This window comes from Coturnix japonica, chromosome 11, assembly GCF_054131305.1.
Source record: "Coturnix japonica strain WE chromosome 11, WE-NBRP24, whole genome shotgun sequence".
NCBI classification, from domain to species: Eukaryota; Metazoa; Chordata; class Aves; order Galliformes; family Phasianidae; genus Coturnix; species Coturnix japonica.
The window spans coordinates 8,376,247-8,396,773 of NC_140673.1; the positions used below are offsets into that span (position 1 = coordinate 8,376,247).

At 36.1% G+C, this 20,527-nt stretch overlaps 1 protein-coding gene and 1 long non-coding RNA gene across 16 annotated transcripts in view; one reads left to right on the plus strand and one right to left on the minus strand.

Annotated features, from left to right (window-relative positions):
• LOC146759004 (uncharacterized) overlaps positions 1–17,662 on the minus strand; it is a 46,073-nt gene extending 28,411 nt beyond the window's left edge. Inside the window, exons 1-7 of one of the 2 annotated variants that reach the window (XR_014932992.1) lie at positions 14,427–17,662; positions 12,442–12,484; positions 10,511–10,640; positions 8,639–8,751; positions 7,153–7,228; positions 6,632–6,821; positions 311–3,120 (exon numbers count right to left, since the gene is read on the minus strand). This is a non-coding gene — a long non-coding RNA (uncharacterized LOC146759004). The remainder of the gene's footprint in view (positions 1–310; positions 3,121–6,631; positions 6,822–7,152; positions 7,229–8,638; positions 8,752–10,510; positions 10,641–12,441; positions 12,485–14,426) is intronic. The other variant, XR_014932991.1, reaches the window with a different exon arrangement.
• NTNG1 (netrin G1) overlaps positions 1–18,885 on the plus strand; it is a 149,124-nt gene extending 130,239 nt beyond the window's left edge. For 13 of the 14 annotated variants that reach the window (XM_085512159.1, XM_032446167.2, XM_015869507.3 and 10 more), the window contains one exon: positions 17,652–18,885. In XM_085512159.1, coding sequence (XP_085368285.1) covers positions 17,652–17,878 — 227 coding nt within the window. In that variant the 3' untranslated portion in view covers positions 17,879–18,885. Of the gene's footprint in view, positions 1–3,215; positions 13,476–17,651 lie in introns of those variants that run through there. The other variant, XM_085512156.1, reaches the window with a different exon arrangement.
• The last annotated feature ends 1,642 nt before the right edge of the window (positions 18,886–20,527 follow it).

Consider the following 20,527-nt stretch of genomic DNA (forward strand, 5'->3'; position numbering starts at 1 on the left):
TGACTTATTAGAAACTTTTTTCCCCTGCAAGGTAAAGGATTGGATTGGTGCAAAGAAGTTCTTCTCTTGATCTTGCCCAGGTATTAACTTCAAAGCTGCTGTTTTGCAGTTGTCCAAACTGCTCTAATGGCAGATGCTGCAATCCCACTCCTCCCAGTTTTAGTCCCACATCCCCAGAAATATCTCAGGCATTTGTTGGACTGTCTCTGAACCATTTTAGAGCTAAACCAGCAGGATACTAACCAAACAAGAATTTTCTGCTGCATTGGAGAAGGGGATTGCAGCCCATCCTGCGCTGGGAGGGATGTACCTTGTCAGCTGGGCTGCAGTGGGCTGCTCCACAGCAACATTCTCCTCTTCATTAGATCAGTCACAGGCAGCTGTTGGTATTTGTATCAGATGAAGCCACACAGTCTCAGATGAACAAGCAAGTGGATAACGGGGAGACATCCTAAAAAAAAAAAAAATAATAATAAAAAAAAATAAAAAATCAACTGTTCCATAATTGCTCCACCCTGCACTCCAAAAAAAAAAAGGCACCATCCTGGCCTACAGAACAATACTATTGTATTGAAATGGCATAGGAACTTCCTATGGGCAGAAAAAAATCTTATGTGTGCAGGGACAAAATGAACAATAGCAATGGGTTTGGGTAGAGTGTATTTCAAAACAGGCCAGCTTGCTGAGGGCATTGAGTTTCCAAGTACTGCAGTACTTTTGGCACTATGTCAAAAGGAGCATTCTGAATAACCAAATACAAGGAAATTCATAAAAAGTTAAACAAGTAGCATTATTTGTTTTCAGATGATTTTAAAATGGTTAATATTTGATAGCTCAATGATAAATATTTTAATACAGTATATTGCAGTCAGTTAGGAATAGATCAAAAATAAGCAAAGTAAGCTCTGTAAGATTATCTTTTATTAGGCACATGAAATAGAACGTAAAGCTTGATAGCAATTACTGTTTAATCTATTCACATTTGGAAACATGTTGAAGAGAAAACTTATCAAGCAGTTAATTGTTATGAATTATTAAGTGTTCATTTGAACAGTGATGAGCAGGTCTTTTCCTCTGAAGATATGTCATGTTTTCCTTGTAAGCCTGCTCAGTGGCCATAACTATAATTTGCCTGCTCAGTATATTTTTAGGTGGACAGAAACAAAAGAATCTGTACCACCACAGACACACTCATGAGACATTTTTATGAAGAGGCCTTAAAAGGATCATTTCAGGAGCAAGTTAAATAATTTCCATCCTACTTAACTGGAGTTAAAAACTACTGACCCGAAGCAATTAAAGATAGTCGGCACTTCCTGCCATGCCATCAATACAACTGACGGCAGTGCTGACACCAGAACATGCTGATAATTAAAGCTTCAGTATTTAGGGCTTTAACTTCATTTACATGTCTGCAAATATATCTCTCCCCAGAGATCTTTCTGTTCATGCTGATGGCAATGTGAAAATCAAAGTTTAGTTGATAGGTGTGAACTTGTAAGGTGCTGACTGTCTACCCTAACAGAAGCTAGCCTCCCCCAGTGCAAGTAAAATTAAAAATTAAAATAAAGGCTCCCAATATTAAGCATTAATAAATGGGTATGATTGAAGCAGGTATACCAGTATTCAGTCTACCTGTAAATAGCTGATGACTCAAAGCTTTTTAAAGATGTACTGATACTATCTGAGGTTCTTCCAAAAAAAAAAAGTATTTTTTTATTCATTGACAGTATTTATTATGGGTAATCTATAGAGGTGTAAAACATCTCAGACAATGTTTTAAAGGAATTCAGTTGAGCTAAAGGATTTTTACCATTTAGTATCAATATGTTGAGTACTTTGGCAATGAATATCTGAAAATTATCAAGTCCTTTGAAGATCTGAGCTCCCAATTAGAATGCTTAACAGAACTATTTATTTTTTTTAAACTGTATTTCTCAATTTTCAATTCTGAGCATCTTACCTAGCTTGTAGTGAAACTACAAAACCTGCATGGCACATGATTATCTTCACATTTCCATGCCTGTAGACACTGAGACATCTTAGGTAGAAAACTGAAAAACTCTGCAACCAAGGATCAATTTATCCCAGTATTGTGTATCTCAAAGTAATATTGAGTAGTATTTCATTCAGTACAGGCATCCAAACTCTAGGAAGCTACAGTGTAGGGACTGTCTTAGCCAAAGAATTCATCCCTACCTTCATACTTGGTCTTGATGAGCTTTTGGTCCACTGATTAGTCTAATCACTTCTTAATAATAAATTCAGTAATTCTTCAACTGGCTGACTGACAACTTCATTTGATTTTTCCTAGTTCTTGGGCAGAAGAGATGTAATAATAAATGAATAATCGTTTCCAGTTCATCTTTTCCATAATATTCATGATTTTATAGATTTTTATTGTATTTTCCTTCAGTAAATTTTCCCTTTCATAAACTAAGTAATTCTAATTCATTTAATCCACCCTTTACCAGTAGCTGTCTATATCTATGATCAAATTACTCTGCTTTTTTTTTATAATTAACAAATACTTTGTCAATATTTTAAGTAGCATTAAGGACATTGGTGCATCATATGGTGACTTTTCTGTTTCATCATTTTTTCCAAAACTAATAAAGAAAATCAAGATTTCATTTGCCTCTTTGACTGATGCAGTCAAAATTGTCAGTAGATTACCCAGAACTAATGGGTAGGTATATAGGTGGAGGCATTACTAGGCATTACTTGTCATAACTGAAATTCACCTGTGATTTTATTGTATTATTACCCAGCGGCTTACAAACACTTTGGAAAATCTTTACAGAACAACACTTTTATAATACGAGCAAACTTACATTACTCTTCATTCACTTTTCCAGCACACTTCTGCATTTTTAATTCCTGACACAATTCTTGGAGGACTGAGTGGTAGTCTCTTTTCAATTGTAGTGACTGACCTTCATTCTTATCTAGTTTCCCATTATTTATTCCATGATTAATGACACTTGAAAAAAAAAAAAAAAAAGACACTTCCTGATAGCTTGGTTTATCTGAAAAACACTGCTGAGGGATCTCATGAAATGCTTTTGGAGGTTGATGTTACCAACTTGATCATCTGTGCCCAGATGCTGCTTACGGATCCTTCAGAAAATCATAAAAATAAGAAAAAAAATAAGAAGTTAATCCCTGCTCATCATACTCATTCATTTATTTGCTAATTCTGCTCTTCCTTACAGTTCCTATCAAATCACTTCCCGCTGAAGAAACCATGACACCTTAATAGTCTGTAGATCTTCTCAGTCTCTTTGGAGCTCTGTAGAAAAATCCCATCTGCTAAAGTTCCCTCTTACAGCTGATAAAGTCAGGCCCAACAATTAAATTAGTAAAATCACAGGTAACAGAAAATTTTTCTGCTTATTTCAAAATCCTTGGATCAATATTATTTGTTTCCTGTGACGTGATACAACACGGTGTTCTCAAATTTTTAAGAATGGTTTCTGCAGAAATGCCTTCAGAATGTGCCCCCATCAGGAGCAGCAGTGACATGGTAACCTCCTGAAACTCTTACACATTATGAACACTTGATAGATTTTTTTTTTACAGCCATATCTGATACACCAATCATTTGCCCTACAGACTTACAGGAAAGCTTATATTTCTGATGTGTTTCCAAAAACAAATTAATTACTGATTTTATTACTTCAGTACATTGCCCTAATTCATTTCTGGCCTTCCTTGGTGCCTTAACATGTTCTTATAGTTAACATTCTAGAGTTGATGCCCTTTTATCCTTCATTATCATTTCAGAATTGTTCTTCTTTACTGTTGGTAAAAATTGTTTTTGTTTTGATATTCACTTTACATCCATAACGAGACTTGCTCACCAAATCATCTGCAGTTGTGGTGCCCCTTTGGCTTCTTTCTTGCTGATAAGTGCCCTACCTACACAATCCTCATCTTTGTTCATGTACTAACTCTTGCAATGAATTCAGATTCACCTCGTATTTAAGCATATAAGTAAATAATTCTTCAACAAACATGAGAATGATGAAATGAGAAACAAAGTCATAAGTGCTAGTCCATGTTTTTAGCCAGAACTTTGCTCATCATATAAGAACAATGAAAGTGAGTAAAGTTTTGCAGGACTTAGCCAAAATGTATCTAGAAGGGAATGAAAGCCCAAACACAAGCATTATGATATTCGGTACAACATTAATTGTATTGTTCCTTTCAGTTTACTTCATCACTGTGCAATTTTGAGATAATTTTGCCATTATGAATGGCTCTTCACTCACGTTGGACTATATCCAGTGGCAAAATCATTAAAATAAACCTTTAATGGGAGCCAAGTCAAGCCTGTTATAATTATCTTGGCTATTCTAAGGAGAATAATTAAGTTGTTAATAAAAGTTTTACTATGATGATCAGGTGAGAAGGGAAAGATGTGACAGTACTGGAAGTTTTCTACAGAGAAGAGAGAAGAGTTTGATCGTAACTCAGATGTCGATAATTAATATCTGTAGGATCTCTGTCAGCTTGGTGAATTATAAAGGGACCACGTTCATTAACATCTCTTATTACAATACACAGCTGGGGCACATGATGATTAAAGCATTATGCCCAAAACTAGTTTGTGCATTTTTATAACTACAGCTTGGACGAGTACTTCTTAATATGCTATTTTCTTCTGCTCTTTTCTAATAACTGTCTTTTTGTTCAGTTAGAACTGCAAAGCCACATATGGACAATTATGTGGATGCCATTGGCTGAACCTAGTGACAATATTTTGATTTGTACTTCTCTTTGTAGATCAAGTTACACACATTTCCTCTTTAAACTTAGTACAGTAAAATTGAAAATCTCTCCTACTTTGTAGACAAACATGGATCCTGTTTCTTTTTAATACATACAAAGAATAAACTATAAAAAAAATCTGCTGATAAAGAGAAATATTGTTCCAGCTTAGGAGATCAGCGATGGAACTGTATAGTGAGCATCTCTGAATTGCTGAACAATCAAATTTGAAGGCTTTTCCAATGGGCTCAAAAATATATTCTTGCACTTCAAAACTGCTTAGCCATAACCTCTTTGGAGGCAGAACTGTCACCTAAAAAGTTATGTTCATCTTCACTAGCACCCAAGAAACAATAGGTCAGGAATGCACAAGAGTTAGAATCAAAAGAGCTCCCAGCTGTTACCCATATACACTAAATATTTTCAGCTCCCATACGCACTGACTGACGCAGGAACAAAAAATACCTCCCGTATTCTGAGCATAGAAATATATGTCCATAGCAGACAATTCTGAACAGAACACACCTGTGTTCTTGTTAACAAAAACACTTCATCACTGAGCTCCAAATATTATATATACTTTAAATGGGAAATGAATTTCCCTTTAAAGTCAAAACATCTTGAAATAGGACTCCTTTAGAATATCGTTTCCAAGGAGAGTAAAGAGTTTTACCACACGTCACTCTTTTTTTAAGAACTGAAACGGCATTTTGACAGAGAGGGAATAAGTGCTGAGTAGAGTCCAGGGAGAACACATTGCTCTCACAAGGTTCAGAAATACAGCTTACTTCCTACTGATTTCAAGAAGAGGAGAATCCCAAAATGAGATTTAAACTGGGACCATTATTGCAAGGAAATTTATATTGAGGGCAAAAATAACACCCTTAAATCAGCCCCATTGTGCTGACATTATGAAGCAAATTGCAGCTCTCTGAAAGACTTCAATTATAAGGAAAAGAAATCCTGTTCTACACATATTTACAGATAAATTACAAAATTGCATTACAATGCAAATGTCTCAAAGAAAAAAAAAAAGAGCCAGGTGTTTTTGAAATGACTGAAATTACATGTGCACACATGCCATTTGGTGCACTGGGAAGGCACAAGAAACAAAGGCTCTACATGCACAGCATAACTTCTGCACTGATTTGGAAATTTGGATCCAGATTTATACCACTTATCAAAATATAGCCATATACTGCCATAATTCTTATGCAATGACCTGAGAGATCTGCTTGTTCATGCAAAACCCTCACTGATTTAACACACAAAAGCTGCTTAGAGAAGTGTACTTCGGTTATATCTTTTATTCAGAGGTACAATGACAACTTAACGATGCTACAGCCCACGCCTGCTCTGCAACATTAGAAGACTTGGAGCGTACTGCAGGTTGAAAACACGAGGAAGCTAAGACGTGTTGTGTACCTCCCGCACCTTTTCCCACCCATCCTGGCTTTGGCCCAAATCCCTCTGCTCCAGTTCCAGCTCCTCCTCTTCAGCATTCATCTTTCTTTGAGCTTAGCAAATAATAATTCTGTAGCTTCCTTGCAGACTTCAGAAAGGCATCATCCCACTGAGATCTGCATCTTACCAATTGGGAAAAGTTCTCTCAAAGAGCATTTCACACTCCATCTCCCCCTCCATCTCCCCCATGGTCTTATTTCACTGTGTTTGAAACCTGATAAGGAACCCTGGCAGGAGTCTATCCTACCCAAGACCATCTGTCTGTGCAGATGTTGGCCTGTGACATGATAGCTGCCTGGGCTTGCCATGTGGCTCCATGGAGCAGGATGAAGCTCAGTGTTTGATCTCTCATGAAGGTTCAAGCACAGAGTAGTCCTACAAAAAGTCATCCTACCTGGAATTACAGCCTTATCTCATCTTCCAACATCACGTGCACGTATGTATTCACCATCCAGCACTTTACACAGGCATGCTGCAAACACTGGTTCTTCACATAGGAGGGAGTGCAAAGGAATATGTGCAGTCCTGAGGGAGATGGGTGAACGGAGGAAGGCAGATCTCCATTGCAGTCTCTGCCAAAACGACTGAAAGAGAAGGACAAACACAATAGGAGTTACGGATGTCCAGCTTCTGTATGGTTGAGTCCTGCATGGGGGGGGGGGGGGGGGGGGGGGGATGTCTGAATGTTATTTAGCAGAACTCCATTTACATATTCTCTAAGGATCCTTCAAAGAAAAATACTGTCACTTTAAAAATAAAAGTAGTAAGAATTTTAGAAATCCATTTTCACAAAAATTGAACATTTTGTGTGTGGTGCTTCCATATCTAAACTAAAGGTGAGCATATGAGTCTTCACTATCTTCAGTACTCTGAAGGAGTGTGAGAAAAAAGTCAGTTTTGGCTGTTCAGACTCACACGTGAGTGGAAGACTTTCTGAGTAGTGCTATCATTTCTGCTTATCGTGAAGGTTGAAGGTATTGATACGACATATCTGTAGAAACATAACACACAGATTATAGAGGAACATTCTGAACTTCTGTCCAGATCAATGTAGATGTCTTATTTTTCAGCACTGATGTGACATGGCAATCCTCTGAAAATTGGAGAAAACAGCTGTAAACAAAATAAAGCAAGTAATTCTAAGTGAAATCATATTATGTAGTTGTCTATTCCTTGAGGATTTCAGGTTACTTCATTCTTCACTAATAATCAAATTTTAACACCTTTGCACATCAAAAGTTATGCAAGAACTTTCCCTCTGTTAAGTACAGAAGGAAACAGCTTTTATTCTTTTAAGAGCACCGCAGCTGAATATTTTTATATCTGATTTATTTAATATTTTGTCAAATTACGATCAGTACCCATATTAAGTGACACTTTCTTTAGTCCATATAACAGTACAAAGAACTTTTCTGACACTGTACCTGAAAAAATGTTATTACAACCCTGTTAACGTCAAATTAACTTAATTGTAACAGCTGCATAATATTATTGTGTAAAAAAATGTGTAGGTCAGTCAGTCTGTACATCTTCAAATCAGTCAATCTCCCGTAACATATTATGATTTTTAATTGTGCACTTACCAAACATCACTTTTGGAAAGACAAATAAATAATCAGGGCCATAGAAATTTCGTTAAGAGGCAGTATGGTTAGACCAAGGCAGTGGTTTTGCACTGTGTTTTGGTACAAGTGTCTTTTGGACATTTATGCTGAATGGTGTGATAATATAAGTTAAAAAAGAAAAAGTAATTTTAACTGAAACACTAGCTAAGTTGGTCATGTTGGTTATGCCTGTGCAGCGTATTGCAGCAAAACTAGTGCACCTGAAAAGAATCACTCTGAGAGACCAGCATCTATTTATCCATCTGCAATCTATCTATTACCCAACTAATGGCTGCCCCGTCGTGAAGATAAATGCATACTGAAACCTAAAGCTAGCCTGTGTGTAGCAATAAATATTGTTGGCGAAAACTACCATGAAGTCCTTAATAGCTTTAATTATTTGACACATTAATTTATTATTTTTGCTGAGTGCTACAAGCCAGATGATTGAGTCACCTTATTGGTATTCCAGTGAGTAGAGTAGGAAAATAAAGCACAACACCATCTAAAATCCCACTTACAAGGCAGCATATTATCATCCAGTATGTTTCAAAAGGAATTATGACATAAGATCATTCTTTGATTTCATGTTAACAAAATAATAATATAAATAAAAGCAAAGCCAAGATAAAGCGCAGGAGACAGTAAAGTTTTGCGAATGTTTCTTATCTTCCTGATATATGAACATGAAGTAGGCAAAGGTTTAACTGGTCAGATTAGAAGAAGGCACACACAACATCATTATTTGTAATTGTCGGAATATTTAAACATTTTATGCAATTGCACATGCCACTTACAAGCTGGTAAGATTGCACATTCCTTTTTTAACTTCATAGTTGGTAAATGTTTTTCAACCTGAGACTCTCCAAATTCCCTTGGAAACAGTGATCAACTCTGCAGTTGCATACATCTGAAAAAACAATACAATGTAGTAAACAGAACAGGAACACACAGGACCTGCATTTGTACCCTCCTTTTGTTAGGGCAGGCAAAACATTTGACTTCCCTTGGCATCAGCCTCTCTATTATTCACACGCAGCAATAACTCTTACTCATTCTGAAGAGCTTTGTGAGACCTGCAGGGGCAATGTTTTTATCCCCACTCCAGAATAGCTCAACAAAAGCACTCTGAAGGCTTTCATCCACATTCAACACAATATGTCAATGTAAATTCCCAGCATTGTTGCTTTAACAAAAATAAATGTTGTACCTCAGATTTCAGATACTTTGCAGGAGGTATATAAATGTTTTACCTTTACACTGTAGCTAATCTTCACAAACTCTGAAAGTTCACCTGCCCAGAGATCCTAGTCCATTTACTTTGCACATTCATGTATTGGTCTTTTATAGTAGAGTATTTTCCTAACACCTCATGCAAAGTTTCGATTTTGAAAAATACATGCAAGAGAAATGCAAATTCATCATAAAAACTTACTTATAGCTACCCTAGCATAGCTGAAAGTCCCAATTAAATATTAGAGAAATATCTCCATATCTATCAATTACATCAGAGCTTCCTTTCCCTTTGATAGTTACATGTGCATCCCATTTTAATATCCTTGCTAATTATGGTAGTGTAATTTAAGATTACTGATGTTTTCGTTGGATGAATGTCACCGTGAAGCTTCTGACAGATATTGCTCACAACTTCTCACATTTTACAGGAGTCATCTCCAATGCAGTTGGTTGTACAGCAGCACTGTATTATAGCAGATGTCAAATGCAGGCATGGTGGGAACCTGCAGGCTAGCCTCCTTCCATCCTAAGGGAAGTTACAATCTGCAGGGACCTGAGGGTATTTGAGGAACCAAATCCCACCCACCAACTGTACACAGGACCTCTTGACCTGTGTCCTCTTGACACCCTGTCCTCTGTATCCAGGGGGTCATTATGCTTAACCAGCTTTTATTGATAGTGGCTGTATTGAAACCCAGACATAAATAAATAAATAAGTAGCCATAAGGGAAGAAGACAGATGATTTACAAGTGTTCATTTATCTCCAAGAAGATAGAAATAATGGTACCATAGCTTACAACTTTGTTAGCAGAATACAAATGATAGGGATGTGTAGTGTCCCTTCTGAGCAAATAAAGCTATGATGTAGCTTATTGCTTTCCTGAGATTATCCTAAAATATGGTAGGAGTCATACTGAGACACTGGTGCTCCTCCATAAGCAAAATGATTAAAAATATGGGGAAATTTTTTCTTCCCTTTGAGAATTGTTCTCTTTTGGACAAGTAAAAAATCAAAACCACGCAAATTACACAACTGAAAGGTTAATTAACCACTTCCAAAAACTCTCCAGTTTTTCTTGATTTCATCTCGACCATAATTCTTAGATGACTAAACCAGCATTTGTTTCCAGCCATTTTAACAAGCAATCTGGTGTTGTTGCTGATAAAAACATTATGACTCCTCGATCAAGCAAGCGTATTCCCAAATTCTGCCCATCTTTCTGACAGATTTGATTCATTTCTTCTCATTATTTTTTATTAATTAAATCCAAGAATTTTAGATAAAATGAGACAGGGGAAATGATAAAATAGTCACAAAATGTGAAATAGAGTAACTTCCTACATCTGCTGTCCTTTCACCATGTTAAAAAATATATAAAATAGTTCTATGGTGGGATTTATGCTTTCAGTAGCAAAATCATGAACTAGTTACCCATGTGGATGCCAGGATAAACTGGAACCTATTAGCAGGAGAGGGGAATCACCATCCATTCTGTGGCTGTGCACAGGGAAGAACTCTCAACAGTAGCTGCATCTTCTGGTAGGAACCCTGAAGACTTTCCCTGCAATTTGAGTAGATTTGGAGTGAAAATTGTGCAGAAAGACCAGAAATTACATATAGACAAACAGTCCAAGAATTCTACCAGAAACTTGCACAGTAAATGCAGTTCATTTATGATGCACCTATCAGTTACTCTCTGATGACTTGATAAAGCTGGCTTTATTTATTATTTTTAAGAGCACTTGTGCCCCAAACTGACATTTCTGAGACAAGCCAAGATGGAGGCATCCTGCCCTTAGAAACATTCTCATTTGGTCAGCATTTATTCCCTTGTGCAGTTTACAGTTTCATTAATCACAAACTGTTTCAACGTTGCAGCAGACGTTACTGTATTAATATCTGTCATTTTATGGCAGCACATTTGACACAGTAAGGTGTATGCCTTAGGCTTGTACTTGTCCACGCTGATATACTTTGTCTCAACTTCATAATGTGCCTTGTTGCATAAGCAGAAACCAGTTTCCTTCTTATACCACCTAAGCATTTGTCTCGTCTTGATTTGGCAGCATCATAAAATAGTTTTATTTAACCCAGTGGAGCAAGTGATCAATTGCTGTCACTTCAGAAAAAAAATCATTATGGATATATTTAAAGGAGAAATAGCTGGTTTTTATATAAGATATCGCTGATTGATATAAAACCTCTGAATAAGTCTGATAAACTCTCTGACATATATTTATGGCATTTATATACATATATATATATACACATATATATATGTATACACACATATACAGTACACAGTCTTTAAATACATATATATATATTTATATACATGCATTATACATATATGTGGCCATATATATATAATACTGGCTGTAAATTTAACTGATAACAATAAATAAATCCTAACAATAGTGTAATAGTAGACCTAATTGGGAGAAGGCTAGGGAAAGAAGTCTTAGTGATGAAACCTCCAAGTGAGTTACTGACCACTCTATATTCAAATCACTAACACAGATGTTAAACAGATTTGAGGTTTTGTAATACAGCATGCAACAGTAATTGCAACAGCAATTGTTGTCAGCATCTCAGAAGCCTGCCTACTTAGAAACTTTCCTCATGTCCTTACATACTCATTCCTAATATTTACTTTATATGGCTGAAATCTCATGAAAGTCAGTGGAGCTCCACATAAAAATCCTTAAAACATAACAAGAATAGAACTAAAATCTTTTATACTGTATAAAAACACCATCATTTGAAAGAGACTGTTTTGCATGCCCCAGCTCCAGTAATGTCAGTTTGACAAACTGTAGAAAAATATTACTTGTACCTTCATAACTGCAGAGGTTTTCTTGTGCATGTTTGCAATCTATACACATAGAGGGCTATATTCTTAGCTGTACACAAGCTTCCTTATTTGTTGCAGTTGTTTGGTTTTGGTGTATATATATATATATATATGTATATGTATGTATGTATATGTATATACACACACAAACATATATATATATATATTTTCATTATATATATATATTATATATATATATATATTCATTATATATTCATTATATATTCATTCTATCCTGGAGGGAGAAGGAGGAAGGGGGCTGATCTGTTTTGTTTTAAAATTGTTTAAATTATTACATTTTTGAAGAATAACACCTGTATTTTCTTCAGCCAACAGGCCTGCATGCTTTCAGTTATTAAGAACAGATGGAATCCAAGGTCAAAAATGATTTCAGTAGCGCCATTTATACAAACTACAGAGGAACAGTAAGGAAAATTCACTGCAGTGGAAATAAAGCCAAAACATGTGTCAGCTCCCTAGAACAAACCTAACTATGTGATATACTCACAGCCAAACCCATTAGCGTGTCCAGAGCCCATAAGACGCAGGCTCTGTAAGATAAAAAGAAGTGAAGAGAGAGTTGAAAGAAGGGGTTGTAACAAATGATATCACCAAAATAAAAGTGCAGTGAAGAAAAATAGTGATGGGAGAGATCATACAAAAACGTTGCTTGAAATGAAAGGCTTAAAAATTCTCAATAAAGTAAAAAGGTCTTCTAATAAAAAGATGCCTTTCTTTGATTTCATTGTTGATGATCCTTAGGCTGTTTTTACAATGAACATTTCAAAATCAACCCAGACTCTGATGAGAAAAGGAATGCCATGTATGTTAGATCAAAAAAGATGCCTTTTGCTTGGGGTTATTGTCTGCTTGTTTTTTAAGCGAGCGGTCCATCCTACCTCATGTTTCGTGTGGCTGACCCATCTAAATATGGTGCCACTGTAGGCAAGCTGAACCAAAATGAAAGTAGCTAGGTACAAAATACACTTTCTTCTCTCTTTAACGGCCTTCCTGAAGGATAAGAGGCTAAAAGAAATTAGTTTTAAATCCATTTTGGTATTGTTTTACCTGTCTGAGCAGCAGACAAACCAAACTCTTGCATGTGTTCTGAAACTGCCCAGAGAGTAGACACAAAATGTCAGCCAACAGTGCAGTACTGTGTCTGAGGTGACACTCCAGATCAAAAAGAACAAGGCTTGCGTTTGTATTACTGGGTTTATACTTTTGCTTCATAACTAAAATCAGTCCTAATATAATTTCTATCTATATTTTTCCAATAAACTGTTATGATAATAAGGTTTTGGACAGACTCAGAAATTTCCATGTAATATTTGTGTCTGAACATCTAAGAGGAAAGAAGACATTTGTCAAACATCTGCACTACTCTCAATATATTTCATTAGATACCTAACACAAATTCTAAGAAACACTCACATATCAATTACTTCTTGAACAGCTTGAACTAGTGGAAAGACTGGGTTTTCCTGTCCTTATTTTCCTTTTTTATTCTATTTGCAAATTTAATGACATTAGAATTACAAATCAAATAGTTTCCTGCAAATGTTTTTGTAAATTGAGGTAAGTCATCATTCAGTATTTATAAAAGTCTTAATCCTACAAAAGGAGCTTCAATAACTTATTAATGAGTATTTTGGAAAAGACATTTAAGTTTTAACTTAAAAAGTAATTACCACCTCCTGCTAATTGAAGGCACTTGTTGGTTGTCAGTGTTTTTCCCCCTAGGACAGAAAAGCTTCAAATACTTACCTATAATCACACATGGCTTTTTTCTGTCTCCTTTGTGTAGTGTTTTTAAGGATTTTAAGTATTTCACTTCCCACATTAGCACTAGAAGATCTGGAGACTGTGCTTAAAAGGGCCCCTTAAAAATCCAGCAAGGTCATCCACAACAAGTCACATATCTGTTATGTTTCTTAAATAATCAGCTTGGTGTCCTGTCTTCTAATCCATGAAGGTCTGCCAACAAACCATGGCTACTTTAGCCACACAAGTCTTAAGAGGCAAGTATGATTAATTCTGAATTAGTTTTTATTTGCTTTGCTTCTCAGTGTTTCATTCTATGATTAGAACTTTGTAGCTGAAACCTTTCAGGTTATGAAATATTAATTGATAATGTTTCATTTACATAAATTGTCCAGGCATAGCTTGGGACACCAAAAGCTGAATGTGAATAATAACTCTGTTTATCAGAGTTCTGACAATAAGATGTAGAATGGGAGTATGGCAGAGCAAACACCTTCCATTTAAGAGCCTTCTACTTCCAACCAGCTTTCTATTGTTACAGTTAATAGCCAGTTATGAAGGTAAGGCAAAAATGGTTCAGCATGTCTTAGCAGTGGAGGCAAAGTTTTGCTAAGAGTGGGCAGGGACATAGCCCAAACATAACAGAATGCCAAAGGGGTTTTGCAGTGGGCAGGAAAGCCCAGTGTTTTCAGGCTCAGCACTCAAGAAAAAGAAAAGACTAAGGGCTACCTGTGTGCCGGGCTGTATCAGCCCTTCCTGCCCCCACCAGCACTTCTTGGAGTTCCACATACAGCAGGTGGCCCAAGGTCCCAGCCCGTCCTTCTCTGCTCAGCAGCTGCCACGTCTCTGCCTCTTCAGAGTAAGCCAGGGAGCTGCTTCTGAAATAAGTATGTTACAATGCGTATCATAGCAGAATACCAGATTAACATTAGAAACACTATTAATTTTCAAAACAACAGTTAATATACTTGCCCAATATACTTGGAAGCATGTGGACTTGTTTTATTTGAGGAATAAATTTCATTCTAGACTTAAGTGAAAGCACTCCAATTAGTGATTCATGCTGCTGACGTGTTACACTCATTAGCAATCAAGAATGCAAATCCTAAGCTGAATAAATATAACAGTGGTTAGCAAAGAAATAGTTAATATTTTAGGTCTTGAATATAATCCTCGCCAGGCCTTCCAGAAGGTGAGAATGGAATTAGAGTTGATCAGAATAAACATAAAACTAAAGTCTGGCAAAAACAGAAGGGGGAGGGAGATTTCGTTTCAGAATCTCCCTTCTAAATGACTGCATTTGTTACCTACATGATACATACATGTGGGTGCAAGAGAAAAACTAAGGAAATCTTTGACAATACAAGACTAACAGCTGAAAAATTTTGATGTACTAAGAACATTAAACTGTATTTACCTTAATGCATTTCTGCAGGCAAACTTATAAAACTATGCATAGAATACTGAAGAGAAGTTTTTGGTTCATCTCTTAAGGACTTGAAAGAAAACTTTTTAAAAATAAATTAACAGTCTTAATTAAAAACTCTGTATCTGTAGCACTGTACCCAGAATTTTTTAGGCAACGGTAATTACACAGGAGTTATGTATTACTCTGCATCAGAGTGTAAGGCAGAACAGCCCTCACATAACACAGAGCCACATCGGTCATCCACATCTAGCACTCTGTAACATGACAACCAGCATCTGCGTAAATGGCCTCCTAAACAAAAGGCTATGATTGGCAAGGTAACTAAAGTTAATCAAAAACAAATTTTTTTTTAGCAACTAAATAGGAAAAAAAAACCAACAAAAAACAGATATATTCAGGGGCAAGCATGAAGTGAAATATCTACAATTTAAAAAGTGGTATTTAATTGACTGTTGATTTCCTCTCAATTAATCAAGGCAAACAATAGTCAGTATTGATGGAACAGATATTTCACCATTTTTGCTGCCTGATTTGCAGGAAGCATCCCAGCAATGAGTAGTCCTGAACAAATAGGCACAGAGGATGTACTGACAAATTATTTTTATTTGATTATTACATATATTTACCCATATGAAAATTTTAATTGAATATTAAAACTTGAATAACAAGGTCAGGTTTAACTACATGACTGTTGTATCTGAGGCTAAATATCAACTTTCAAAAAACAGTTGTTTTTTTTTTTTGCCCTGTTATCTTGAAATTTTTCTAGGCTGTTAAGTTCACCATGCTTACTTGGTGATGATTTACCGTTTCTTGTACATAATAAACGCTGTTACAATGAACACAGAAAATATTCAAATTCAGACATACGTCTGTCACCTTGATGGTACCTTTATATCCAGATCCTGACATTAGAGTTCATAAACAAGACAAAGATTTTTAATCCAGAGATCTCAGGAAGGGGCTTTGATTATTAACATTAACAGTATCACTGAGACACATAATTTAGCTGCTCTCCCTAGATCAGATCTGTATAAGTTTCTAACGCCGTGTGTTATTATTTGGCTTGCTTGGATGCACAACATTAGAAAACCCCCTTCTCAGGATCCTTCCAAAGTCAGATTTTTTCTTTTTCTGAATGAAAGTCTGCATGTAAAAGTTTGCCAGTAATATTCTTAGAACACAAAATTGTATAGATTGATGTAGAATTGCATCACTTAAGGGCTTGGGCTGTTTGGATTTTAGTTCTGATGATACTGCTTTTTTTTTTTTTTTTTTTTTTTCCTTCTTCTTAAGAAGAAATTAACATTTATAACACTACACATTTTTGAAGAGCTAAATTGAATATTTTAAGTGAAAATAATTCTTATTTTCCCTTAGACTGAATTATTAAGGTTATTTCCAGGCTAATATATGTATAAACAGCATATAATGTTGAGACTGTCTCAACAAAACCATTCTCCAGTTCCCCTAGGGAAAGTTTCTTCTGTCACATCCTGCTTAAATAGGAGGTGCAAATCTTTACTAAAATTAACACTCCTGTGGAAGGCAGAGCTGTATACATAGCACATATTTTACCATTGTTGTTCTCCAAAATATAACAGATTAGCACATTCAAGTACTATGTTCCTCTTGTCTCTACATATTTAACAAGTGAAATATTTTGATAGTTTAAATAAAAAATAAAATTAAAAAAGCTGCCAGATTTTCCAATAGAAAATAACTACATAGCTGTAAAACTGTTGCCTGTGCTATTTTCTCTCAAATCTTTTGTCAAATCTGATTTCTAAGGTCATTCCATCAGGCTGCAGTGCCTAACCAAGATAGTTTTGAGTTGCCAGTTACCCTTGTACCAAAGCAGAAAATCTAATTAAGAAGAAATATTTGATCTGTAATGGAAATGACTATCTTTTATTTCCATATGCACGTAGCATAAAATCCCCATTGGATAGCATGCTGATTTTTCTGCCTGCGCTTGCCTTATCTTTTTTGCGTACTTTTATTCAGATCATTGATACACACAATTCTTGGTTATAAAATCTTGCCTTCTCAAAGAGACCCTTTAACTTTGGTGAAACCATGTTGCATTTTTAACCCTGTTTGTGTTGCCCAGAAGCCTTGGATACCCTGTCCCTTCCATGTAACAGCATCCCTATCATTCCACTTTAGCAGGAACTATAAAAATGCAGACATTGGCACAAAGCAGGTATTAATATTCATAATTCATTATTAATTCATTCATAATATTAATTCATTAATTAATATTCAGTGGTCTGAAGTGAACGATAAGTTTCCCCAAGACTACTACTTAAAAAAAGATGGAAAACTAACAAATAAAATACCGAAATTCCAACGTGAAGCATTTAAAAATCAGATCACTTCCCCCGTTCCCATGCCTCAGGAAGAGGAGGGAAGTGTCAGATGAGCCATGGTGTTTTGATTCTGCTTTCCATGCAGACTTCCTCCTGTAGATGTACTGGTATTTATTCTGTTTTTCTCTCACTCCCTCCCCTGCTGTCTTGCAGCAAATGTGTGTGACAATGAGCTCCTGCACTGCCAGAATGGAGGGACATGCGTCAACAATGTGCGGTGCCAGTGCCCTCCGGCCTACACTGGCATCTTATGTGAGAAGCTTAAGTGTGAAAGGGATCCAGGAGGCTGCAGCCAAAGCTCCGCCCAGGGCGCAATATCACATGGTCCCTTATTGATGCTGATGGCCCTACTAGGAGCAGCTGGGCTTCACACGTGCTAGGCTCCATATGGCCGATGGCATAGTATTTGGACTGCTTCAAAAGAACGTGCCACATGAAAACTAAACAAAATCCAAGCGTTTGCTACTGAAATTTCAAAAAGGAAAAAGAGAGAAAAATAACACCACATACAAACTAGGAAGGCCTAACTGAACTAAGCCATATTAATCAGTTACGGACAGCGCTCTGAGTCAAGACTGCTCACCACAACCGGAGATGGGCTGGCAGCACCTGCTCTGCCCAATCAGTGCTCGCTGCCAGGCTCACACAGGACAAACAGCTTGGAAAGCCCCAAAATGGAAAGAAAAACAACAACAAAAAAAAACATTTGCTACTCTTCTCTGGTGCGCTGCTGTACCTCCGCCCAGTGTGTGGACCGACCAAATAAAGGCATTCTTTGCTGTCAGTGCATTGTGGGTATAAGGAAATCTGTAAAAGCTGCCATATTGGCCTGCTTCAGTCCCTGAATCCTCTCCAACCTGTGCTTTAGTGAACGTTGCTCTGTAACCCTTGTTGGTTGAAAGATTTCTTTGTCTGATGTTAGTGATGCACATGTGTAACAGCCCCCTCAACAAAACTCGAGCCAGTCATATCCTTGTATACCTTAGCAGCACCGCATCAGTACGATGCTGTGTTCACCTACTGTACAAGAGTGGCTATAGGACAAAAAGTGTATTTATCCTTTTGTATTCAAATGAAGTTATTTTTCTTGAAATAATGTACAATGTAGATTTTTTGTATTATTGCCTATTTGTGTTACCAGACAATTTGTTAATGTATTTAATTCTAATCAGATAAGAGAAAAAAAATACTTTTTATTTAGTCCTTTTCTTTTACCTTTCATTTAATTGTGCAGAGATTTCTCTGTATGGGCAACGTGCTGGCATCAAAGAATATCAGTTTACATATATAACAAGTGTAATAAGATTCCACCAAAGGACATTCTATATGTTTTCTTGTTGCTTTAACACTGGAAGATTTCCAAGAATAAAAACTCCTGCATAAACAATTCCAGAATCATGTAGTACTATTTCTTAAGACCTTTTCTGGGGGAGATAGATCACTGTACCATGTACGTGGTAGAAAAACAGATTCAAGAGTGGAAATAACTGCATGAAAATCTAACCTGGTTTTAATTTTTACTGTATTTCTTCAAATCATCATAAACAAATTTACCTAAGGAAAATTTCATCAAATCCTAAGCATGGGAGGAGTATGAAAAGTTGAATAGTTCTCATCTTTGTTCTCTCAAGGCATCAGAGGAATTATTCCAATCTAATTCAACAAAGCATTACAGAAACTAGTCTTTATATCATAGAGTATGTGGATTTTGGCAGTAACAAAGTAGATATAGCCACAGCTTAACTTGTTTCTGCAAAAGCTTCATTAAAATGATATGTTTATATATGTACTAGAGTGCCTAAGAAACTGCAAAAACAGCAGCAATCAGAAACATAAGATTTAACATTTAACAGAGTCAAATTTAATATTAAGAAGGACTGTCAAAAGATACAGCAGCTTGTAGATTAGAAGTGCTGCTCCAGCAAATAAAGTTGGTTTTAAGTATTGCCCAGGGTGTAATAAATTCTTGCCTTTGCCTTTATTAGGCCAATTACTGAGTGTGACAGAAACGAATAGCAAGAATAGATAGGTAAACCAAAACCTCAGCAGTGTTTCAAAGCCCTGGAAAAAAAAAAAAAAAAAAAAAAAAAAAAAAAACAATTCAAGAGGCAGCAAGACTGTGTGAATTCATTTCCTGGCAATTTTCATCATAATGGCTTTAAACAGTTTACCAACATAACAACCTCATCTAGAAAACAGTTAATTAGCAAAAACATAAAAAATAAAAATCATGAGAAAAATACATTTTACCTGGTTACTGGTAAGCAGAGCAGAATTTAGAGCACAGCAGAATTTAGAGCAGTGCCTTCTTGGATAAGCTCTTTGGCTGAGGAATGTTTTTCAGGCCAGAACTCGCTCTCAAGAAACACACAGACATGGCAGGTCTTCATTTCATAAAGATGGCCATGAGCACAGAATGAGTGGTCTACAATAAGAGTTTTAAGACAAATCTAGAGTTTAGGTGGCTACTAGTTATGGGCTACTGAGTGTTAGATTACAGATATATATGAAAAGGATTTTCACAATATTAATTGGAAAATTATAAAGCGGACTCAATGAGAAATATAGATGCTAATGCAGCTGAAAGGCAGAGCCAGACATTACCTATAATTAAATGGACTTCTAATATTAAAATGTGGGTTTTAATTTTTCTTATAGTTTATTAGCACAGACCAAATAATTGGAAAAAATGCACTTAAACTGTCATTACAAACTCAAGACTTTGTGGAAGTGCTAAGAAGGCATGTTATGCTCGTTTGGTTAGTCAAGATTCTGTCAGCAGTGCTAGAGTGTAGCAAATATCAGATTGTAATCAATTCAGCCTCATTCGAATTTCACGTAGTTATGATCTTCTAAACCAGCACAGAATATATGGCTTTCCACAAATCTAGCTACTACTTTGTGCATTTTATCCTCTTTCACCTATTAATAAAATCATGTTTTGTGGAGTTCATTCAGTGAAAACTTACTGACCATCATTTTCTTCAGCTTCATTATTTTTCCATCTGAATTCCAAAGAACTTAACTAA